At 41.1% G+C, this 25,873-nt stretch overlaps 2 protein-coding genes across 2 annotated transcripts in view; one reads left to right on the top strand and one right to left on the bottom strand.

Moving 5' to 3' along the window:
• LOC101853746 (phosphatidylinositol 4-kinase type 2-beta) overlaps positions 1–12,200 on the top strand; it is a gene marked incomplete in the record, with an annotated part of 19,314 nt that extends 7,114 nt beyond the window's left edge. Inside the window, 6 exon segments of the mRNA XM_035969336.1 lie at positions 68–221; positions 2,183–2,262; positions 3,122–3,221; positions 5,542–5,675; positions 7,760–7,819; positions 9,442–12,200. Coding sequence (XP_035825229.1) covers positions 68–221; positions 2,183–2,262; positions 3,122–3,221; positions 5,542–5,675; positions 7,760–7,819; positions 9,442–9,612 — 699 coding nt within the window.
• A 1,073-nt stretch (positions 12,201–13,273) lies between these two features.
• LOC106011520 (polycystic kidney disease 2-like 1 protein) lies at positions 13,274–23,739 on the bottom strand. The gene is made up of 10 exons (XM_035969331.1): positions 23,588–23,739; positions 21,781–21,924; positions 21,334–21,360; positions 20,368–20,515; positions 19,239–19,448; positions 18,784–18,904; positions 17,747–17,918; positions 16,847–16,951; positions 15,608–15,813; positions 13,274–14,034 (listed from the first exon to the last, which is right to left on the bottom strand). The coding sequence occupies exons 1-10, from the start codon at positions 23,711–23,713 to the stop codon at positions 13,599–13,601; spliced, it is 1,695 nt and encodes a 564-aa protein (XP_035825224.1). The 5' UTR covers positions 23,714–23,739; the 3' UTR covers positions 13,274–13,598.
• Between the last annotated feature and the right edge of the window lie 2,134 nt (positions 23,740–25,873).

The raw sequence follows: 25,873 nt of genomic DNA, 5'->3' as shown, positions 1-25,873 counted from the left end.
ATATCCTACCCTCCCTCCCACCCTCTGCCAAGACAATATCCAAGTTGCGTCTTTGTCTTGTTTCCAGATTGGCTCGTTCCAGCTGTTTGTCAACAGCTACAAGGATGCCGACTACTGGCTACGTCGATTTGACAACGAGGCTCTTCCTGAGTCCACAGCCAAACACTTCCAGCACTTGTTCGAGAGAGTGGTCGTCCTGGATTACATCATCCGGAACACAGGTATTACTACCTTCTACTCATTTTAACAAGACATACTCAGGTATGATGTACATGCACAGTATTTATACCTCTGATGCACACTTCACCTATATGCACACACTTTACTCAGCACCTTGTACAAACACATGTGAAACACAACATACATATATGACATATATACAGCGTGTGTTCATGGCATGCGCACAACATACACACTCCTGATACTTTTCTGTGAAGCATGTCAAACATGGCAATGTAACCCCCTGCAACACACATCATGAGGGTTATGGGTACCCAAACTGTATACACACTTCACTTCTGTCTTTGGTCACTTTTTGGAGCATAGATAGGCCACCAAAGATCTCTCTCCAATCATCATGATCCAGGGCCAGTCTGTCCAAATGTCTCTTGATATGTCCTTTCTTCCTGCCTGTGCATTCACATCACAGGGTCAGATGTCCTTTGGCTTTCTTCTTTTCTTTTTCCCCTACTGTGGTTTCCAGGTTAACCTTTTAGCATCACAATGTTTATCACACCACTTTGAGACGCACCTCTTCTCTTTAGCGCGCGCTAGTTCATAACCTTTCAGATCGCCCCGCGTGACCCTGGCATTAGGTAGTTCTGCATGCAACAAAGAGCTTGTTTTTAAGATTTCACTTTCAAACTTTTGAAAAGTATTCAGAACCATTTTGGAATTGTTTCTTGCTGTCAGAAGTTGAGTTGTTTGAACACTCAGACCAGTGTTGAGAAGACTCACTCTCAAAGGAGTCATAGATTCTACATACATAGAAGATTGGATGATGAAGATGACGTTGAAACAAAAGAAGATCATAACGATTGGGATGAGTTTACTATGCTGGTTTACGATAAAGCATAACCATTTGATTTTGCTAAAGAAACGACCTGTAGAGAATCAAGCATATGTGAGATTAGAATGCGTAGACAGTGAGGATGAGAGGATGGACAATGGGACTGACAGGGTTGTTGAAAATACGAATATGGAGACGATGTAGCTGTAGAGCTATAAGGGAGAGTATCGCAAAGCAAAAAAATAATGAAGAAGAATAAGTATAGGGAATATTAGAAGATAACATGCTGTGGGCTCGAAACACAAACTACTTTCCCCTGCATTTTTCAGTTTACTGGTGTTCAGTGGAATCAAAGTCCCACGACCCAAACAACTGTTTGCGTTAGATGTTTACTGACTGCTCATTACAGAGGAGTTGGAGACTCTTATGAAACCGAAACAAAAATGATAAGAAGTAAAAGGGACTATGACAAAGTTAGTTAAATTATACCTATCATGGATCACACCTGTCTGAACAGGCGTCAAGATTATTGAAGGAACACCATTGAACTGTTTAGTGTGTGTATTGGGGTTTAAAATTTGTTTTGTGATCCTAAAAATTATGTCTTGTGTTGACATAAATTTGAACTTTACTTCGACCCCAAATACAAACATCTTTGATTTAAAAGTGTGGAGATTCATTTCTTTGAAAATGCCCTAAAATTGCATGTATCCAGGGAATAGGGCACGTAAAATAATGGCGTTCTTAGGGAATGCGCACCATGAAAGCCGCATGTTGCAAAAGGGTTAAGGCTTGCCTTGTGGTATTAGTTTCAGGCTTGTGTAGAGTATGGCCGATCCATCTACACTACATAGTCTCAGAAGGATTTCACCCTGTTCAGGCTGTTGTCGAATTGAAAGCAACAGTTCCTGATTGTGGATTATTTCTGGCCGGCTAACTGGAAGAATTCTTCTGAAGCATATGTTGACGAACATTGTAATCCTTTTTATGAGGGTTATGAGCTCCCAGACGGGTGGGGAGATAAAAAGTAGATGCCAGTGAGAGTAAGGTTTCAGCTGTTTCTGTTTTTTATTTCTGTTATGTTTGCAGGCTTTGAATATATTTATGTCTTCTTGTGACTAGATGTGTTTCTTTTCCTCTTTAATGATAAGTCTTTTCTCCTACTGGTTTCAGACCGCGGCAATGACAACTGGTTGATACGCTATGAACCTGCTCGGGCCAACATTGCAGACTCCAGCCGGGAGGAGGCTGAGGTAATGTCTCTGTGGTAACTGTTGGAGGGTGTCAGAGGTCAGGGTAAAATCTGTAGGGCAGTTTCAGAGATAGTGGTAGGCCTAATGTCCTTATTGGACATTGTCAGAAGTAAATGTAATGCTGCTTTACGACATTGGTGAAAAATTGAAGTAAGTTTTCTTTAGGACATTGATGGACGTTAAACTCCTTCATTGTTTGATATTGGGGTTGTTTTCATTAGGATATTGAAGGGCATTGAGTTGAGATATTATTTCATGCTATAGGAGGACATTGTTGAGGTTGGGATATTAGCACTCCAAGGCATAGAAAGACATTGTCAGAGCTTAAGGTTTCTTTTCCACTGTTGTTTCTATCTCTCTCTACTTTATCCATGCGCTAAATAACTATTATTGTGTCAATGTGCTTCTCTGTACCGAAACATAAACATATTTTGTTTATCATGATGGACTGGGGTACAAAGCAAATGAGATTTGAATCCGCCATGATGCTTCCTTGAAGTGTGTTTGGGGTTTTTATTTTGTTCCTCTCTCTGGGTGTTCTCCCATTGAATATGGCTATAAAAGGGAAGGTTCTACCTCAAACGTAAGCTGACTGTTGAAAAGGTGTTGGTGCTTTCCTCATCTCTGGGTTGTTGTTTTTTCCTGTAGAGTGTGAAACAGCCTTCAGAATTTTATTTAAAGGAAATTTTGTTTTCTAACTCCAGCTAAGCTGCTGTCTTTCATTTTTGTTTTTCACGAAAAAATAATTCCTATTGTTATCATATTATTTTTATTTCTGTTGTTTTTTATTTCTTTAAAAATAATATTTTATTTGTATTTATTTGTTTCCATCTTACGTGCTCTGTTGTTGCCTCCCCAGGACTCGGAGTGGAGTATGGTGAGCAACCCGGAGATCTCTGTAGCTGCCATTGACAATGGGCTGGCCTTCCCCTTCAAACATCCTGACGAGTGGAGGGCCTGTAAGTCTCCCAAGTCTGTGTGTGTGTAGTGGGAGGGGAGGGGGGGGGCATGTTTGATGAGAATGATGTTAGAGGTGGAGACTGTGTTAATGACATATTCGTACTCATCATTATTTATGTTTGGCAAAATGAAATAAATGGAATTATAAGTCCTCTTTGAACCACAGAGGTGTCTCTAAAATGTCAAATAGCAAAATGAAAAATAAAAACAAAACGCAAAGTAATATTCATAAGTTTACGATGATATGTTATCAAATCATGATTTTGAAAGAGAAATGTACATTCTCTCCATCATGAACTCGTTCTTAAAGGCAGGGCTGACCTAAGGACGTATTGTGTACATGTTTAGTGTGTGTATAGATGATGGATTTTAGTGATTAATCTCCAGACTTTTAGAAGTCTTTTCTGTCTTTGTCTATTGTCTTGACCTCAATGGTACAGTACATCACTTTTTTTTGTTGGGATGAGATCATCTGAACATCAAATTGACAAAATTGACTAGAGAGCTAAAGCTGTAGGGTGTGCAGGGTCCCCACCAAATCCTGGAAAAATTTTTCAAGACCCCAATTTGAGGGAAAAATAGGCCGCTGTGCGTCCAGAATGATCCCCCAAAACACCTATTTATCAATGATTAAAAGTCAAAATATCTTTAAATGAATGCATATTTACATTTTGTAGTACAGTGGAACTCGGATTCAAAGAGGTCGTTGGGCCTGACCTAAAATCTCGTTGAATCTGAGTGTTCGTTACAGCAAACACGAGGTTTAGTGTAGATAATTACAGGCACCGAGCAAGTAATGCAGAAAGAGAAGTCACAAGTAGTGAAATGCCTGCATATTATGAGCTGTGTAAAAAAAATGACAGATTCGTTCAAATACACAAGCCTGTGTCATCTCGATTGTTTACCAAGAAAAAGTTGTGTTGCTGTGTAGAGCCTAGCATACGGCAACTTTTGATTCCATAGACCAGCGCACAATTCATAACGTAGATCTACGTCAAGACTAGCTTATTATTGTAATAATGATCAGTTGCTGGGGGGAAAAAGACTGACGCGTTTGTATCTGCGACGTTCAACACCCGGACCGCTGGTGCTCCCCCCACCCCCTCCCCGACACGCACACACAGCCACACGTGTGCAGGCCGCCCATCCGACCCCGACACACGCCAGAGTAGACACGTACGCGTGCCAACAACACACGTGTTGGTATTTTAAAAGGCCGCTGATTGGTCGCATGCAATCGGCTACGTGAATAATGGTTCATGATGCAGGTGCAATGGGTGGTTTCTGGGAATAGATAAAGTTTGTGAAAAATTAGCGAAACCACATCTGTGGGGGCTGTTCACCCTGGAAGGGACCTCGTTGAATCCGAGCTCGCTGATTTAAGTGCTCGTTGAATCCGGGTTACTTTTATTGATTTTAAAGAAGGAAAAAAATGGGGAATCTATCTCATCTCGTTGAATCCGAGTTCTCGTTAAATCCGAGTTCCACTGTATATTCTTCAGACAATAGATGATTATAATACTGGGTGACTGCCAACCCAGCTTCTCAATTTTCCGGGGGGGGGGGGGGGGGCTCATCCATTTTCCAGGGGCATGTTACAACATAACAATGACACAATGACAGTGCCTCTGCCCCATTTATATCTATGAATATACACACACACATCCAGTCAACAACATGTCAGTGTGGCACTGGGATCTTGTGTGACTTATGTATTTCGATCTGTTCTTACTTATATTTATATTTTCCCCTCATCAGATTAGCCTACATAAACTATATAAAAATGAATCCTAATTTGAGCCTGAGAAAAGATCTAGAACCAGAATATCGACTGTCAATAACCAGTCTAGGGTGTCATGATTCATATAATAAACGTGAAGATGAAAACAATCGCTCAAACTCATAGTAGAGTAATAACTTGAATTAATGGCTCAAGTAGAACTATTCAGTGTAACAGGTGTAAGAATTGAGGGAAGGCAAGATGCTTTGACACTTGAAATCTGGCAATCTTGAACAGAAAGCTAAAATATAGATATAAATTACTATCACCCCATCCAATGAAACGCGAACACTTGAGTTCAATAACAAGGCATGACGGATCCCGATTCCACACAAGGCCTGCACCAACGCGCGCTTTGCAGAGAGCTCTTATAGTAAACTTAGTTATCAAAATTCTAAATACTAAAAATTTGCTTCTAAGTTCAGTTTCTGTCCTGTAGCGTTGCCTTATTCTCATTGTGTGTCGTGATCTCCATGTAGGCCTACTGTCCTACGTCCTGTTGTCTGGATTTATATTTTTTCTCCTGTTTCTCCCCACAGATCCATACCACTGGGCCTGGTTACCACAGGCTAAGGTTCCATTCTCATCAGAAATACAAGAGCTGCTAATCCCTTCCCTCAACGATATGAACTTTGTGCAGGACCTCTGTGATGACCTCTATGACTTGTTCAAGGTACAGTACACACTGACAAACACACACAGATACACCCACAAACAAAAATGCATGTGTGTATAGACTCCAGAGTGACTGCTGGCCTTGGAAAAATCTATGAGACTTACTCACAGTGACCTGAGAAAACACAGGAAATGAAGAGTGACTGACAAGAATTTTTCTTTTGCTCTTTTTCCGCCATGCTTTGGAAATAGCTTAGTGCAAAAGTTCTTAACTTCCACTTGTAGTTAATTGTACTTTTCAGACATGATCCTGTTAAGTATCATGTTTTGTTACTCACTCATCATATTGTATTGTTTTATTCAACTAGAACTATGATTTAGTTCTGGAATCGTCAGTGGTATAAAGCTTGCTCGTATGATGGATCAATAGTGTTTAGTCTCAAACAAAAAATTGGAGGTGGATGGTTGGCGGGTGCTCTGGTGTGGTTTGCTCCTTCTTTCTTATCAAACATCTATCGTCTTTATCTCCCTTCCTCCTTTTTTTGTGTTTGTTACTCCCTTGAAACACCTCTAATCTTCGGCCCTTACATGACCTTATTGTGTTGCAAGTGCCGTAAAACTTATGAAATAAAAAAGAATTGGAGTTGTCTTGAGAGGAGTGCTTAAGGTTAGCTTTGAACCTTGTGTCTTCCTTCTTCCTTTTGTTTCCATGGTTTTTTGTTTTGTTTTGGTTGTTTTTTTAAAATTTCATTTTTATTGTGGGAAACCCAATGAACCAGTGTATTACAGATTAGAAGGACCTTTTTTTTGCACACATATGCATAGACTTTCCTTGGCTTTTGTGCTAACGAATAAGTGCTTAGTGGTGAGCAACAAAGACCCTGCCATCATTCATTTAGTTTAGACTGTTAGGTCTTGGTCTAGAATCAAAATGTAATTATTGATTTTGCTATCTGCTTTGGATTGTAGATTTAGAATTAGTTGTAGGCCTACTAAAGATCTGCTCAGGTACACAATGCAAACCTTGATTGCTTTGAGATTTTCATTACAGTTTTAATTTATTGACTAATGTTTATAATGGTTCAACCGCTACATAAATAGCTGTGCCTTAGAGAACTTGTTCATTTTTGAATGAGTGGCTCTTGGAGAGCAGGGTCCGACAAGATAAAATGACTCATAAAGCAAACTAGACAAGATTAAGCTGCTTCAAAAACAAATGGAGGAGGTGGAGGGTAGTCTCAAAGGGAAGGAGGATCACTCCTCTAGAGCTTGTTGACCCCAGTTCTGTATTTATTGTAGATAACAAAATAATGTAGGTCAAATGATTTTGGAAAATATTTCATGTGCGATGGTGATTGGATGAATGTTGTGCTTTGCATCTCATGCCAGTGGTAATTTATTCCACTTCTCTAGCGTTCACCCTGAGATGACTTCTTCATAGATAATCTCACCCACATACTCGTACTTATTTAAATCCATTGTATGCGTACTTTCTCTCTCTCAGGCATACACTTACTCATATACACAGACATGCACATCCAAAGACAAATCACAAACATATGCAGTGTGTATGCAAATACACACACACACTCTCACACTCCCTTGTTCTTCCTGTCTGTCCTTCTGTCTGTCTGTTTCTATCTCTCTCTCTCACATACACATTCTCTCTTTCTCTCGCTTGCTCGTAAACACATTTATTTGGAATTTTCCAGACTTCTTAATTTTTGTCTGCAACACGGGGAGTTCAGGGCATCTAGCTAGGTCAATCCCCACCCTATGCTTGTATATCTTTCTTTGCCTTTGTTTCTTTTACAAACTGTCTTTTGTGCTGTCTCCATCTGTCTGTATTCCACCATTCTTTATCGCATTTCACCTTGTGAGAGTTGGTGGTTGGCGGGTGCTCTGGTGTGGTTTGCTCCTTCTTTCCTCTTAAACATCCATTGTCCTACCTCTAATCTTCGGCACTTATATGACCATATTGTGTTGCAAGTGCCGTAAAACTCTATACTAAACTAAACACCTTGTGAGTTGTTGATAGGTGCTCTGATCTCTCTGTCTGGTGGAAGAGTCCCCACCCCCTAGAGGACATGTGCCAGTTTGTATGCTGCCTAGCCTCCATCACCGACGTTTTTCTCTCCTCAGAATGACAAAGGCTTCGACCGACACACCTATGAGAAACAGATGTCTGTGATGCGAGGCCAGGTGAGTTGTCCCTGTAAACTTCTACTTAGCTTTATGAATTGTTTCTCTGTATTGTAGACATCCAGCGGGTTACAGTAGAAACCTGATATAACAGGGATCCTGCAACCATAGAAAAATTCCTGTTGAATTAGAATCTCAGAAATATGTATGGGGCAAGGACAAACCCAGCATTTTTATTTGTGGGCTCGTTGTTATTGTTATTCACAGGCCTGGACAGACTGTGCTCTGCCCACGGGGATAGTTCTATTGTTAGGCTTTTTCATGCGACTCTTTGAGGACGCAGCGGATACATACGTCCAATAAGCAGCACAGCAAAGGCAACACTTTAACACATTTCAAACTAGCATACACACTGACAAACAAGAGTTTTGCATATTCAATAGCACGCATGATATTGCTCGCTTTTTAAAGTTTCTGATACATAAAGAAAGCAAAATCAAAACATCTGTGTAATGAAGTTTTGCCCCAGAATAGCATCTGTATGCGTTGTTTACTGACCACAATGTGCGTTCTCTAGGAGGTTAACTGACTCTTTGTGCAGTCCTGGGTTACTAGCCAACCTCCTCCCACTCTCCTTCTGTTCACTATTTATCCCATTTGCGAAACAGACCTTTAATATAGGCCATATGTTGGCTGTAGAAGATAAAAAAACCGTGAGCACTTAATTTATTTATTTTTAACCGGCACTGTATTTAAAGGGGTCTTTGTATCCCTGTAATAACCGATTAGGCCCTGACGAGTCCCTGTTATTGCCAATAAAATTTACTTGAGGTAAAACTGGTAAGAGAACACCCCCCCCCCCCCCCCCCCCCCCCCCCCCCCCCGAGGATTAAAATCCCGTTATTACCGATCCCTGTTATTACCGGTCCTGTTATAAATGGTTTCTACTGTATATTTCTTGGAATGTTTCTCTATAGAGTACTGTAATCTTCCTCCAGTCTATTATCTGGAATTTATTTGTTCTTGCTCTCAAAAAAAGTTTTTGTGCTGCAATCCATTTCTTTATGCTGTAGATTACATTTGCACATATGTTTTAGTGTTCGTTTGCCTATACTATGAACGTATACTTATGTTCAGTAATTCGGCGAGTACTGGGACGCCACAAAACAGTATGCCCTCTTTGCTGATGTGTCTCTATGCATTTGAAACACATTACTGCCGTACGATGACAAACGCCTTTTTCTTTTTCACCGCAGTTTTGAGATAAGTGGCATTTTGTCAACGTAACCATTTGAAAATGGCGTTCGTCCAAAATTTTAATTTTAATTTATTCAAAAACTATTCACAAGTTCACTGATTTTTTCACACAAGTAGAGTAACTGATCAGGCTATTAATTTAGCAAATACAAAAATATGGTGCCTGAAAAATCTGAAAGGCCCCGGGCACAAAAATACTGTCTCTGATGATAGGTTATCGTAAGAGTGATATGTGAATGTAATGATCCATTCGTTGGTCAATTTGTATGTTCTTACATTAGAGCAGAGTTCATTTTGGGAGAGAAAAAAACATTGAGATGCATCAGCGAGTCTTTGCTATGTTTACTGTAGTTTGCTTCTCTGTACAGTGCTGTAAACTTTCACCGGTCCATGTTTTGTCATTTCGTTTCTCTCTGTCTGTCCAGATTCTCAACCTGCACCAGGCCTTGAAGGACGGCAAGTCTCCGGTCCAGCTGGTCCAGATGCCTGTGGTGACGGTGGAGAGGAACAAGTCTGTGGTGGGCCGCACCCGAGCAGACAGCGAGATCTTCACGCAGAGCTTCTCTCACCGGGCCCCGTTCTTCTCTTGGTGCTGAGATGTGCATGTGTGACACATGTGTACAGTGGTGTGCACCTGATGTGTACGTGTCGATGTGTGTGTGATGCGCATTATAATGTGTGCATGGCTCCTGTATTGGTATGTGCATAACAGGTGTATATTGGTGCAACTGCTGCATTGAGGCCATGTCCATGCTGGTCAGTGCTTGACCCATGACTTGCATGATGTAGAAGTTGTGCTCTGGGTCCTGTCAGATATGTATGTAGTCTGGCATGCACATTGCGAAATTGGGGGGTCATGGAAATCTGTTCATTATGTACAAATTTTGCTGTTGACATATTTTAATATAAAGGAAATAAATGTTTAAGACAAAATTTGAAACTTGAAAATTTGTTCACAATGTACTTGTTTCGCAATGTGCATGCTAGACTGTACCTTAATGGCATGCTGTCCGACACGGTTTTATCAGTGCGTTTCGGTCTCCAGCACTTATGTTGCCTTTCCCTCTTTTTTTTTTTTTTCCTTTTCGCTGGATGATCGACAGCTACCTATCTAACGAGGGTGATTCCAAGATTCGGTATTGCCCACATGTGCAATAATTTGGTATTAAGAAAGCTCCTACCTGGAGCATATTTGGGAGGTTTTCTTTTAGCTGTCTGCTCCTCTGTCATGGAGTGTGGGATTATTTCCTTAACTAGAATGGCATCTATTAGGGAATTATTAATTAGCTCACTATAATAGCATGGATAACTTTGTCTCCTGAAATTCATTTGTTCGGGAATAATTTTTTAAGATACACTTTTGTTTTATGTAGAATAAGCAGCTAATTTGTTCTCCTCACTGGAGTCTGGGAATAACTTGTTCTCTACAAGAAGACCAGAGTTGTTTTTTTACCGTGGTGGATTCTCGGAATAATGTTAACGCCAAAATGAGAGTCTTGGAATAACTTGTTCTTCGTTTAACTATTAACGTCTGTCTTGGGAATAATTTGCCTACAACTGCTAGGTTTGTTGGGGGAAAATCCCTCCTCCATTGTCAGCATCTGTTTTGGAATATTTGGTTTTTGTTTTACATTGCATGACTTAGAAAATGTTTGCTCAGACTGGGTTTGGGGAAAACTGTTCACCACAATCGAATCTGGAAATCATTTGCTGTCTTGAATCTAAAAAAATAAATAATTTGTTGACACTAAAAGGATCTGGTAATAATCTGTTCGCCGTTATGGAATTTGGGGATGATCTTGGTAAAAATGCGAGTTGCAATGAAGATGACAGTGACAGTAGTGTATGCATCAGCAAGGATGGTTTTGCTTATGGTTATGATGGGTGCTTTTGTGGTGATGATGGGAACATGATTTACTGATTGTACAATGATAGGTACATGTACGTTTGATTGACAATTGAAGTATGTGTAAAATGATTGAGGATTGATGTGCTAGTTGGCTAATCCATGATACACCAACACATGATCTGTTTGGATGATGTGTGTAAGTGTGTGTGTTTGTCTGTGTGCTATTGTAAAAAACATGAGAGTGTACTGCAAAGTTTGACCTTTTTTTTTCTCATCTAATTTATGGAAAGATTTTATCTTAACATTTATTTATTTTGTCATGGCGGGTCTCGGCAGGGAGACATCTCATTGCTTGTGCCTGGCTCACTGTGTGTGCCACTTTTAGCCGACTTGCCATACCAGACATGATGTATACACCACAGTCGATGATGTGTGCTCATCAGTTGATGATGCCGCACTCAGGTGTGGACAGAATGTGTACACAAGAGCTGCTGATGTCACATACATGTGTGTACATTTGTGTGCCACCAGCAGCTGTTTGGAGCTGGTGGAGAAAACTTGTTTCTATATATGTATTTATGCCTTGAGATTGGAAAGGTGGCTGTAGTGGGACACTGCTTGACGTTGCACCCAGTTCAGTATGTCATTGGTCTACGACGCGTTGCCATGGCGACTGTCTGTCAAGTATTGATCTATCCTGTGTTGCCAGATTGCATTTCTATTTCTCCTAATCCTGTGGATCAGATTTCCTATTCCTACATTTTCACTTTGTGCTCCAGACTTTTTTGTACATTTTGAGCATAATCATGAAGGTTTACTGGGACATATTTTTTTGTCTTGAGAAATTCTCAGAAATGTGTTCAGATGTGTGTCTTGTCAGTGTGTTTGTTTTTCCTGGCAGTCTGCGTGAACTGCGACAGTGCCTCTCCCAGGATCTCTGCATTCCTGCTAGCGACTTGTGACACAAAAATCTTGTGTGTGGTCAGGTTAAGATTTATGTCTGTGCGAGTAATTAGGGCTTGTGTATGTGATCATGGAGTGTTGTTATCCATGCGTTTGTCTTGTCCACTGACTCCAATGCCTTTCCCCGAGTTCTTCGTAAATCAGTGCCAACTTGTTTGAACTTTGACCCTGACCTTTAACATGACTGCTCCATGAAGTTCTTGTACTTTTGCTCGGGGGAGGCTCAGTGTGTTTCTGTGATAGCGCTTTTGTTTGTTTATGATGCTCATCATTGTGTAAAGCGCTCATGTTCGTATTTCGCGCTATCGATTGTTTCTCTCATTCCAGATATGTGTGGGGGATCACTGCACAATAAACTCATTCAAAACTCAACTATGCCTGTGTATGATTTGTTTTTTTGGCCTGGACTGGGTACTCTTGTCATTAGACAGTTGATTCTGTGATTCAGAAAACAATTTTGCCCTGAGCTGGATTTCCTGACCAAGTGAGGATTGCCACATATGCATGTAACACATTACCGATCTAGATGAGCAATGGAATAGTTAGGACTCCTCAAAGATGTCAGTTCTATCCCCTTATTATTTCTCATCTTTCTGCCAAAGGTATCCTCTTCACAACTTGACAGTCAGGTCAGGAGGGCAGCAGCAGACTTTCTTAAATGGCCCCCTTTATTTTCACCCAGGGTGAGAATAACCCATGTCTCGCTACTCTCACACCACCCCCGCCCCCTGGTGAGAATAGTTTCCACCCCGGTGTAGGCGTGAGGCGAGGACTCCCCGACCTCTCGCAGGCTGATAAAATCACCTAGGCCCTTGGTGGCTTACCGCATGTGGTTGGAAACGAATAATAATAATCTAAAAACATTTTTTGCCTCTCCAGTAAAAAAAAAAGCTCACAGCCGACGCTACAGAGTGGAATGTGGAACCGGCCGCACCATTCGTTGTTTACATACTTAACGATGGCCGGTTCCTCACTCTCTGCCTGCACACAATAAATTATGGTTCAAGGAACGGAGAGCATGTACAAACGTAATGAGACACAAGCACGAGACAATAAATGCTCTTGCATGACGGTAGAAGGGTTGTAAATTATTCAGACCAAATGGGCAAGGGCATTAAATAGTGTTAACTTTAACTAGTTTAATAATCAAACAATCCCAGCTCTTTACTACACTTTTATTTATTTTTTTTTTTTCTTCCCTCTTCTTCTTGAACATTTGGAGTTTGGAGCCAAAAAAGAGCCAGATAGCCAAATGAAATTCTCCGGGCCAGACACGATCTGATATCTCTAGGATTATTTCCGGTAAAACTAAAACAAGGGGGTGAGAATAGCGAGACATGGGTTATTCTCACCCTGGGTGAGAATAACCATTTCCTTCTTAAATGATACAAATTGAGTCGATGGGGGCTAAACATTTAAAATCAATCAGTCAACACAGGATCCTACTCATTCTCTCTCTTTATACTTTATTGAACACAAAACAAAAGTGAAATGTCTTCTTAACTCAACAAAGATTAACGTTTATCGAAATCGAACGTAACACATGAGATAGAATCACTTTCCACTGCTTCTACAACGAGCCTAACTTTTGTCCTATATCAACATAAAGAAATCAATTCTTGATACGGGTCACAATTGGTCAAATGTCTGGTTTGCAGAGACAACCAGTCCATGATTTGGCGTTGAGTTCCTGTTTGCTGTGACAATCAGTCAGTATTCTGGTTTGAGTTTGAGGAAACAATCAGTTTGAGATTTCATTTGTGGGGATGATCAGTTAGTTATCCGACGGACGTTCTTTGGTCCAAGGCCAAGGTAAAGTTTGAGCGATTGGATCATGTAGGCGAGAGTGGCGTTCTCCTCGTTGTAGGTTAGGCAGCGGGCGATGTTGAGCCATTCTCGCAGGATGGCAATGAAGAAGTTGATGATGATGTACTGAGTGACAAACAAAGCCGACAGGAAGAATAAGTGACCCATGGCGTAGTTGGCCGCAACCAATTTGTGGAAGTCAGGCTCACCCATGATGAAGAAGAAAAGACGCAGCAGAGCCCGGTCAAATGAGTAATAACCAATGAGTTTTGAGCCAAAGGACAGCATGCCGAAGATGCCAAAGGCCACCAGGTAGGCTGCTGTCATGGCTGAGTAGCCTATGCAGTCCGCACGTGAGAGGAAGATCGTGTGGGTGAAGGTTGCTAAAAACGGGTTGAATCTGGAAGTGGATAAAAGGAAAGCACAAAAGGCACAGTGAGTGGTTTTTATATACAGAGGACTAGTAGAAGCAGATTGTAGGAAATGATTATTATCCACACGATTACACACTGTAAAAGGTGACTTGCTTTCAACTTTTGGGACAATATATCTTCCCCTAAGACTAAGATGGAGCAACTTGATAAAATATTTCCCCCCAGACAGGAATTAATTTACCTCACAAGCAAGGCGAAGACAAAAACCCTACTCATCAAACCAGATGTCAAGTCAAGAGACACAAACACCAAGACGGTTTCCAGCATTGGGCAGTTTCCCATAACCTTAGTGGGTCAAACATGTGCCCAGATCTTCTCAAGTGGTCTTTTCCTTTGACCTTACTCAAAAATGAACATGGGTTAGCATACATTGCCACTTGGACTCACTTGACTATCTTTCTTGGAGATAACCAGATACCTTCCTCCTTTCTCTCAAACACCAATCTAATGTAATAATTTTGAGCAAAACTTCCGTTCCCCCCACTCCCAGGTGATAATCTTGAATATATACCCCCCCCCCCCCCAAGTAACTCATGATAATCTTGAGTTACTCCCACCCCCATATGACTCACAAGATCTTCATCATCATCATCCAGAGCCAGATCTGCAACAGACACTACCTCATTTGATTTCTTTTCCTTCCACGATATTCTGAGCAGTCTCTTAAGAAACCACATTTCTGCTGCTTCTATTTTATTTTCACTGTCTTTAGTGATTATTCAGCATTTACAGCCATATAAAAGGGTTGACCATACATTGCATTTCAGAACTTTAATTTTGGTAGTCATTGAGATGTTTCTATTTTTCAGGATTGGGCTCATTTTATGGAAACTAACTTTAGCCATTGCAATTCTCTGTTTTATTTCTGTGGAACATTTGGCATCAGATATATATACCCTAGATATTTAACGTGTTGGACTTGTTTGATCTTTTCGCCTTTGCATATGAGGTTACAAATAGGATTTGCTGCTTTTTTGGACATTACCATGCTATAATCCTTTACGTTCACTTTCTGTTACAGCAGTATCTAAATGCGATTGAAAGTCCTTTTCTGAGTCTGCTATTAAAACTGTGTCATCGGCATATCTGATGCTATTAATATTTCCACCATTCACTTTGATACCTAGACATTCTTCTATGTTACTAAGGATTGTTTCACTGTATATATTAAAGACATCCTGTATATTCACTGTATTCTCCATAAATTCATACAGCAGCGTTTTGGTCCCTGTACAAATTCCTGATAATTCTTAGATCTTTCCCAGCTTTTCCAGTATTTTAAATAGCTCATCATGTCTAACTTTATCGAACGCCTTAGAATAATCTATTGAAGCATAAATACAGATCTTTCTGTGCTTCAATACATCTTTCCATTAACATTGTTAAGGTGAACATAGCATTTCTGGTGCCCTTGTCAGGAACAAAGCAGGGTTGTGTTTTCTCTGGTCCTAGACCTTTTCTCAATCTTCTCATTAGTACTCGCAGCATTATTCTGGTAAAATGACAAGACAATCTTGAATAACCCCCCCAATTACTCACGTGATAATCTTGAGCATCTTGTAGATGACCAGTGCAGCCAGCAGGCCCAGCGACACCTGCAGCTCCTCATCTCGGAAGAAGGCCAAGCTGAAGTCTATAAAGCGGCTGTGACCATACTTCCGGAACAGAGAGAACACTTCCAGGCGTGCAGAGTAGCGCAGAAAGAAGAACAGCCCGCTGGTGTAGCTTACCAGTAGCACTAAGATCTGGGGAGATAACAAAGCGACATAACACTACGGGCATAACGCAGGGACATAACACACAGGACATTCTACAATGATATAAAATTGGAGACTTCACAGTCTTACCAAACTTGTATTCTGAGATTTTTTCTGAGCCACCCTTCTCGACATACATGACCAGAGCAGAGGCAGAGAAGTATAACCAACCAATGACATTTTAAAGTAGTTGATGAATACCAAACGCATGTACTCATACTACTCAGAGAGGAGTAACGCAAGTAGTTACAAAAAAACTCAAGGTAGAGGAAATAAAGTAAAAGTAATTGAAAAGTAGAGGGGGTAAGTAACTCAAGAGAAAGAAACTTGAAAAGCCCAACTCTGTTCATGATCTTTGAAACCTGTTAAAATGTGCCCAGTGATCCAAATATTTGCAGGTATTGGCAAATTTTCCATCTTAAAAAAAAAGAATAGTATTATTTGAAAGTTCACTTTCTGCATTTTCTTATTCAGAAACATTTAGTTTAAGTAAGAGTTTAACAGCACTTTCAGCACAAATAGATCATATAAGTGCAAAAGACTAGAGGTAATACTACTAGAGGAGATAACCGCACTACAACACCCGCCAACCACCCACTCAGAAGTGTTTATCTGACAATTTCAATAAAAATATTCCAACAATATGTCAGAAACAATAACTGCATTCCTTCAAAAGTGCTATATTCTCAGCTTTATATTTTGCAGTTTTTAAACCTAAAATATGCTCCACTCACTGTCAAAAATTGAGATATTAAAAAATGCATGAAGGAAAGTGAAAGACCTGTGAGAAAGCAGGGTCATTTTAAAATGTGAACAAATTAAAATGTGTTCACTTTTCCCAGACCACCTCACAGATACACACTGATGGCTTTTCTACAGTGACATAATACTGAGGACACATCAGTGTCTGTAAATAGAAGACATCCAGAAGTGACATTACACTGGAGAAATACCACAATCCCATTACACTGGGGACGAATCACACTCACATCACACACAAATGAATCATGATACACCTCACCTCGGTCCAGTTCCAAATGTCACTGAAATATTGCCGGATCCCAAGTCTTAGCATGGACTTGACCTCCACAAACGTGTAGAACACAACACACAAGACTGTGATAGCCTGGCCAAGACACAATACAGGTGGGTTTGGGGGGGGTTACAAAAAAAACCCAACATTGTTCAATGTTACACATGGCACCTCCCTCTCCCCTCATGGAAAACAGATGTACGCACACCTACACTTCCCCCATCCATCTCTAGATCATGATTTGCTATTGCGATATTCAGGCTCACCTGTATGTACATTTTGACTCGCCTCTATATTTACCAATACCTAACTCATCTCTTCTGTATCTAGCAATACCCTGATTCACCTCCTTTACATACTTAATATACCCCGATTCACCTTCTCTACAGATCTAATACTCCCCAACTCACCTTTGTATCTACCAATATCCTAACTCACCTCCTCTACATATCTAACACACCCAAATGTATCCTGCTCACCTTAACATATCAACATACACCCCGACACACCGATACATATCTACTTGCTTATCGCTACATATCTACCTACACTCCTTGACTCACTACTAATCTATACATCCCTGGTTCACCTTGGTCCACACCCCAGGACACCTGTTTCTTGACACACTCCAACTTTCATACCCAACTCACCTCAGTGTATGTCCACTATCTGGAATGGGGAAGTCTATTTTATCAAGTATCTTAACTGTTCCGCTAGGATGTTGTGTCCTACTCTGTCAGAGACAGCAGCAACATCCCCCCCCCCCCCCCAATGATATAAATTGTGTCCAAGGGGGAGTAAACAATAACAACTGATTAACTTGCCTTATTTCAATTATGCCCAATCAGACCTTTACTTCCTCACTCACTTCTGCAGTCCCAGACTTACCTCTGCATACTGCAGCCAGACTTTCTTCTCCTCCGTGTAGTGAAAGAGCTGTGAGGTGAAGAAAGACTTCATGGGGAAGATCCCACCGTAGTTTTCAAACTCAAATGAGAGTCGCACGTTGGTGAACAAGTGGACGTTGGGGTTGTACATGGTCAACTCCACTAATATGCATCTGGTGGGGGGTGGGGGGGGGGGGGAGAACACAAACACAAGCCGTTAGCCCACAGACATTACACCTAGAGACAGACCTATACATTTGAGCTGCATCATGCAGAAATCAGGTGCTCATCACATTAATGAAATTGATTGGCTCAATACCTTTTACTATATTCTATGTCCATGTTAAAACATATTTATATGTGGCGTGTACTTCAAAACATTGATAAAAGGCACAAAAATGTCAATTTGCAGTTTCAAAAGACACTCAAGATTTGTTATGTCATCAAATTTTGGCAGCTGTTTCTCGCTATTTAACCTCTGATACCAGGCAACCCCCACCTCCTTCAAATGCAAAAATCTCAGCTTCTATTCAAGATAAATAGGTACGGTTTTTTTGTCATCAAAAGCAAGAAACGGCTTTAAGATGATACCAATATTGAGTGCGTGATTCCACTGTGTCCAGACACATTTGTTTTTTTTTAGAGACACACAAACCGATGAACACAGGCAGTTAGCTCTAGATACAGTCAGACAGACAGGTAGAGAATGACATACACAGATTGATAGAGCCTGCCATCAGAAATGTTATCAAAGATAAACACACACATATGCTCCGACACATACAAACAAGTATAGATTCACCCATCCACACACACTCACCCCCCCCCCCCCCCCACACACACACATTCATCACCAGGACTATGATACACTCTCCCTCTCTATCTCCGTCACACACAAAGATAAACAACCAGGAATACCAGTAGCTGACAGACAAGTTGAACTCAATCATCAAGTCAAAGATACATTGAGAGACAGGCCTTGTTATCAGGTCCCAGGCACAATAAGCCATCAAGTCAGGCATATATAGACAGGCTGACCTGGTCATCTGGTCAATCCAGTCGGACTTGCTGAGTTCCAGCAAGATGGTCTCGGCGATCTGAGCATTGTCTCGCGGGAGCACGGTCACATAGCCACCACCAGGGTACCATCCATGGTGACCTGGGGGGAGGGGGGGGAGACACTACATTTATCTACATGATCATATTATACCACAACAGATTCAGCACACACATAAACAAACACACACACATTCATGAGGACATATGCCTCTTTAGACCCATCCCTTAACACAAATCTACATGACTATATTATGTCAACTCAGACTTCAGTCAATAACACACATCTAGTACAAGACTACAAGCCACATCAAGCTTACAATACACCCCTTTGTGACCACATTGCATGTCACTCTCAACGCTATAACATACACACACACACATACACACACACACACACACACAAACACACTTTTCTTTTACACAACAGTACCTACCTTTGAATGGTAGTGTTCTGAGTTCCTCAGCTGAGCGATACACATACGGGGAGTCCTGCATTTCATCTGCTGGCAGGCTAGAGGGCATGGACCAGGTGTGGTTGAAGCTCCGCTTCTCTTCCTGACCCTCATTCAAGGAATATGTGCAGAACTGATGGCCAAACACATTCCTCAGACCACCGTAGACATTGAAGCTGGAGTCACAACTACCTGGGAGACAGAGGAGTGATAGATGGTAGCAAGAAGTCACAAGGTAAGAGAGTGATAGAGGGAAAATAGGAACAGAGAGAGAGATGGAAAAGGGGAGAGAGAGAGAGAGAGAAAGGAAAGAGAGGCAAGAGAGACAGAGAAAAAGGAGAGTGAGATTGTCAGAGAGAGAGAGAGGGAGGGAGAGAGAGGAAAAAGATTGAAAGACATGAGACAAAATCTACATTTTCTTCCAAGGCCAAGCTAGGGATATGGTTGTTCACATAGGCCATCATTGTGATACTGACTTCTTGTGACTTAATTTTTCAAATCTGCAGGACTTGCTCTGGTCATGTGATTCACTGTTCCTGTGTGGCCATGCGACTCACTGTGACTGTTTGACTCAGTCAACATTTGACTCACTATAAACATGTGACTCACTGTCAACAAATGACTCACTGTGACTATGTGACTCACTATCCATGTAACTCATTTGAGTGACAGACTCACTATGACCAAACGACTCACAGAGATTGTATGACTGACTCACATGACCGAACCACTCACTGTCATTGTATGACTGACTCACTATGACCAAACCACTCACTGTGATTGTATGACTGTATGACTGACTCACTACGACCAAACCACTCACTGTGATTGTGTGACTGACTCACTATGACCGAACCACTCACTGTGATTGTATGACTGTATGACTGACTCACTATGTCCGAACCACTCATTGTGATTGTATGACTGACTCACTATGACCGAACCACTCACACTGACTGTGTGACTGACTCACTATGATGAAAAGACTCACTGTGATTGTGTTACTGACTCACTACGACCGAACCACTCACTGTGATTGTATGACTGACTCACTATGACCGAACCACTCACTGTGATTGTGTGACTGACTCACTACGACCGAACCACTCACTGTGATCAGGCTCCACACGGACCTGCCTGACCCTGATGGGTCCCACCAGGTAAGAGTTGTAGCTCTGTGCCAGCTCAGGCTGGTCGGGGAGCAGTTGGGGTACCAGTGTGTCCACCAGATAGTCCCAGATGTCTGACACGTAGTGGATCTGTGGGGTTGAAGGAAGAGGAGACAGAGGTGACACTACAGAAGGACAGAAAGATCCAGGGGTAGACAAACAAATGGACAAAAAGACTGAGGCAGAGAGAGAAAGAGATATGGAGAGGAAGAGAGAGAGAGAGAGGTGGTGAGATAGACAGACAGAAAATGCAAAATGCAGCAGGGACAGATGGTAAGCTCAAAAGAGGGCGGGGGTGCATGAGAGAGAGAGAGAGAGAGAGAGAGAGAGAGAGTGAGAGAGAGAGAGGAGAGAGAGAGGAAGAAAGAGAGAAAGAGGAAGACAGAGAGAGAGAGGAAAAGAGAGAGAGAGGAAGACAGAGAGAGAAAGAGAAAAAGAGAGAGAGGGAGAAAGAGAGAGAGACTGAGAGAGACAGAGAGAGAAAGAAAAATGTGATGTAAAGATAGAAAGAGATACACAAGACGAAGAGAGACAGGGACAAAAAGAGCTTGATGGAAGAACAATACTTGAAATAGAGCAACTGAAAGACAGGCAGACAGCTGCTCCTATCAATGATCCCCTGACACCTTCAATTATTATAAAGGTTTTCTGCCCCTGTCAGTGCATTGTAGATATCATTTTTAGAAGGCGGACTGTTTGACCCCAACAGGAACTAATGAAAAAGGGAAGAGATAGAGGAAAAACAAAAATTCCCCACACTAGAATTGAACTCACTTTCTCTTCTACATACTATCATATATGACAGAGAGCTTGACCGTTGCACCACAGACACCAAACCCTTGACATCAGCTCCGCCCCTTCTCCCCCCTCCCCCAACCATCTGAAGTGTAGCAGGGTAGATATCTTACCTTTTCCAGCCACTGGCTGTGCTCCTCCTGTGGGTGACAACAAACATGCAATAAGCCAGACATTTCAGCAGTCCTTCCCACACCCATTACTCCAGGAAAGGCATGAGACAGTAATTGTACGCATACATACACTAAAAAGTAACTACCCCCCCCCCCATCCCGAAGCCTTTCAGAGGGACTAGTGAAATGACCAAACATCATACACATTGTGATAAAATACTTGATGTAACATGAACAAACACAATACAATATTGATTGTAAATTCTAAATACACCATACAGGCTGTGAAACTGTCAAATGGAGAAAAACAAATACGACTAAAACAAATGCAAACTTACCCATGTATACAACCATACAGAAACATACATACACACACACACACACATGTACAATGTATACAAAGACAAGCAGCCACACACGCAGAGACTAGAGCCCATTCCCTCTTACCTCATCCACATAGGACTGTGCCCCTACCAGCAGCTCGCGGGTGTACTTGGTCTGCATGTACCTATAGTAGACGTCCATGTGTCCATAGGTCATCACCACAACCGCCACCATGAACACCGTGTACATGAACAGGTCCCGTAGCATCTGGGGACATTCACCAGTGACAAGGACATGGCACGTACATGGACATCATAAATCTTTTTTTAGTTTTAGTAAGAGTTTTACGGCACTTGCAACACAATAAGGTCATATAAGTGCAGAAGATTAGAGGTGTTACAAGAGAGTAACAAACACAAAAAAGAAGAAGGGGAGATAGCGACGATAAATGTTTGATAGGAAAGAAGAAGCATGAACATTTAACATCAAAAGAAATATCATACTTCTGTGAACAATCTATATCAATATGGACATAATATCATATAAAAACGAATATCATACAACTATGAACATCCTATGAACATCATTATATCCCGTGTGTGCCACCTTCAAGATTGAACCACAACAGCTACGTCTACAGATGCTCTGGACACAGAAGAATTTCTGACAAGACGTCCACAAACATCTCAGGGAGGCAGAACTCTTTGTTCAAAGACCAGTTTGACGTAACATGCTGAACACACATCACGTGGCAGAATGTCTCCAGTGGTGGCAGCACACAGTGTGGTGGCCCTGTGCACTTTGGAGAACTGGGTTTTTTTTTATCATGGACGAGTCACATTTTCTAACTTTTCTCCTTACACAAGCTGATGGACGTGCACGGATCTATCAATGTTGGGGAGAGCATTTTGCTCCCAACTGCATTCAACAAGTCGGGCGTTTAAGAGGCGGGAGTGTCAAGGTGTGGGGAGGAATCCGTCATGACGGCAGGACTGATCTTGTGCATGTGGCAGAGATTTTGACGGGTGACAGGTGCAGGGAAGATATCCTGCATCCTCAGGTTGTTCCATACCTGAACACTAATGGTGGCATTTTTCAGAAGGACAACACTCGTCTGAATGTTGCACGAGTAGGTGAGGACTTCCTGCGTGCCAATAAGAATCAGACTCTACCATGGCCTATAATAACCAAAGAATGACAAGAAAGTGGGTGGTAATGGGTTTCACTGACAGTGGAGTCAGTAGCGGTGGTGCAAGACACAGTTAAAGGAGAGACTCTTGTCTTAACCTGGAAAACTCCCAGATTGTTCCAGGAAGGTCACGTAATTGACAATGAGAAGTGCCCCAAATCAATCAGATTTGTCTCTTAATTGAACACCTATGGGATGAGAAGGATCGACATGAGCGGCAGAGGAATCCGCCATCTCAGACACTTCCAGAGCTCCTTGTAGCACTCCAGCATGAGTGGCAGACCACTCTGCAACATGTTATTGCAAATTTGATTGCATTCATGAGTTCCCGATGCCGACTAGTGATCAACGTAAATGGTGCTCATACCAGGTACTGACTTTTTGTGTACCCCTTTCTGTTTACAAGCTTGTGTAGGACATTCGGTTTGTTCACCAGGGCTAACGTTTTGAACGTAGGTATAGTTATCTTCTGCCAGAACATTGCCTTATTTTGTTCTTTTTATTATGTGCACTTTATTAAAAAGTTCAATTTTAAAAGTGAGTGTGAGGTTTCTTTTTTTGAAGAGTATGTTCATGTATGAACACTACTGTATGTTTACACAAACATCACACCTAACATGAATGTCGTAATGCATCTGTGGGAACAAAAATAACCTAACACACTACACACACACACACGTACATATATAAAATCATACACTCCCCTCCCCCCCTCCTCCTCTCACACAAACACACACTTACCGCCTTAGCCTCAGTCTCCACCTTCAGTCTGGCCAGTATGGCCTTAGCCTGAGCACCAGTCAGTGGGGAGCGGAACCTCAAGTCTCCAACCCAGGCTGTACTCATGGTGCTGTATCGCTTCAACATCTGCCTCTTTCTAAGCAATCTCTCAGTTGTATCTGGGAGAGAAAAGGAAAGACGGGGGAATATGAGAGAGATAGAGAGAGAGAGAGAGAGAGAGATAGAGAGAGAGAGATAGAGAGAGAGAGAGAGAGATAGAGAGAGAGAGAGAGAGAGGGAGGGAGGGAGGGAGAGAGAGAGGGAGTGAGCGAGGGAGGGAGCAAGAGAGAAAGACTAACAGAAATTAACAAGTTCTCTTTTATTGGAGTCAGCAACAAAAACAAAAAAATCTTTAGGTTTGGTATTGGAGTATTGCAGTGAGAATAGGAAACATGTAGCTGGTACATTCCCTTCTCTTGGTAAGAGAAAAAAAAAGCCATCGTGAACTCTTTTATCACAGCAGAAAGAAACATGGATAATGTCATTTATTAAGATTTTAATGAAAAAAGACCAGAAGTCTTACAACAAAAAATTGTATTAACAAAATCTGCTATTTCTATTTGCCAACAGATTCACCTGCATCCAACATTCTACATTTGAGCTGGTTTTTAAATACTCTGATCTGAGAATCTGCCCCACATACATTTGAAAGTGGACACAATCTAGTAACACACTGACCTCAGAGTCAAGTACAGAAGTTGATGTAGTTATATTTTTGTACATATTTATAACCCCCATCGACACAGTATAGATTAACAAAAAATGAGCTGCTTTGACCAATCTTGTATGTCAGAGCAAATGTAATTTAGGGGCATTGTCATTTCTCTCATTCTTCTCATTGTCAATTATGTGACCTTCCTGGAAACAATCTGGGATTTTCCAGGTTAAGACAAGAGTCTCTCCTTTAACTGTGTCTTGCACCGCCGCTACAGACTCCACTGTCAGTGAAACCCATTACCACCCACTTTCTTGTCATTCTTTGGTTATTATAGACAAGCAGGATAAACATTCGTTTGTCTTAGGTGAAACATTACCATTGCTTTCGTGTCATCCTTCAGTCATAATAGACAAACAAGGGTAAATGTTTGTCAGTCTTAGTGAAACATCCTAGCAGGGTCAAGTCCTTGAGCACATGCCAGTGTGGTGTCCTCCACTCCATGTACAATAATAATATATTACATTTATATGTCACTTTTCCACAAATGGAGTGCTTAGTGCACTTTACACAGAAATAAAAAGAACAGTGCCAATAGTGATCCCTTCAATGCCTCCCCGCCCCTTTCTCTCTCCCTTTCTGTCTATCACACTGAGTTGTCCAAGAGTCGGGTACTTTTCCTGTCAAACTCTACCTACGAGGTATACGTCTTATTGAGCTGTCCCAGAGAGGTCAAGCCCTCTTGTGTGTCTCCACGTAGCATGATAAAGCAATATTGTATCCTTTTAAGGACTAGGGAAAATGCATATGTTCTGCGCAATTAACAGATCCGCGTTTTTATGATCATTTAATTGCACAGCCATCTTAAGATGGCACAGCCATTTTAAGATTGCGCTGCCCATTTTAATGATCGCATAATTGCGGGGCAATCTGAAGATTGCATTAATATTTTATACATGTGTATTTTAAAAATAATTTATATTTTTAAAAATACACTTCCATCTTTATTCTTTTATTCACATCAAGGAACATTCACATACATACATTTTCATAAGCGTAAAAATATGAAAATTAAAATTAAAATTAACATATAAAACTGAAGAGCTCACAAGAATGATACAATGCCAGGTATCAAACTCAAAGTTGACATAGCACTTTTAATTTATTTTATATTTTAAAAATAATTTTTGTTAAAAATTCACTTCCATCTTTACTTATTCTTTTACTCACATCAAGGAACATTCACATACCTTTTACAAAAGTGTAAAAATATGAAAATGGAAATTAAAATTAAAATTCTTATCATTTCAAAAATATAAAATAAATTGAATGCACTTTGTGAACTTTGAGTTGGATACCTGGCATTGTATAATTCTTGTGAGCTCTTCAGTTTTATATATGTTAATTTTAATATTTTTATACTAATGAAATATTCACGCAATATTCAGATTGCTGCGCAATTATACCATCTTTAAAACGCGCATCGCCATCTTAAGATGGCCACGCAATTATACCATCGTAAAAACGCGCAGATCTGTAAATTAGCGGGGAACATATACATCCATAGGAAAACATGCACATTCGTTCAATTT

The sequence above is a fragment of the Aplysia californica genome, unplaced genomic scaffold, assembly GCF_000002075.1.
Source record: "Aplysia californica isolate F4 #8 unplaced genomic scaffold, AplCal3.0 scaffold00007, whole genome shotgun sequence".
NCBI classification, from domain to species: domain Eukaryota; kingdom Metazoa; phylum Mollusca; class Gastropoda; order Aplysiida; family Aplysiidae; genus Aplysia; species Aplysia californica.
Note: the sequence above shows the minus strand (reverse complement) of the source record. Positions and strands in the feature narration are given on the sequence as shown.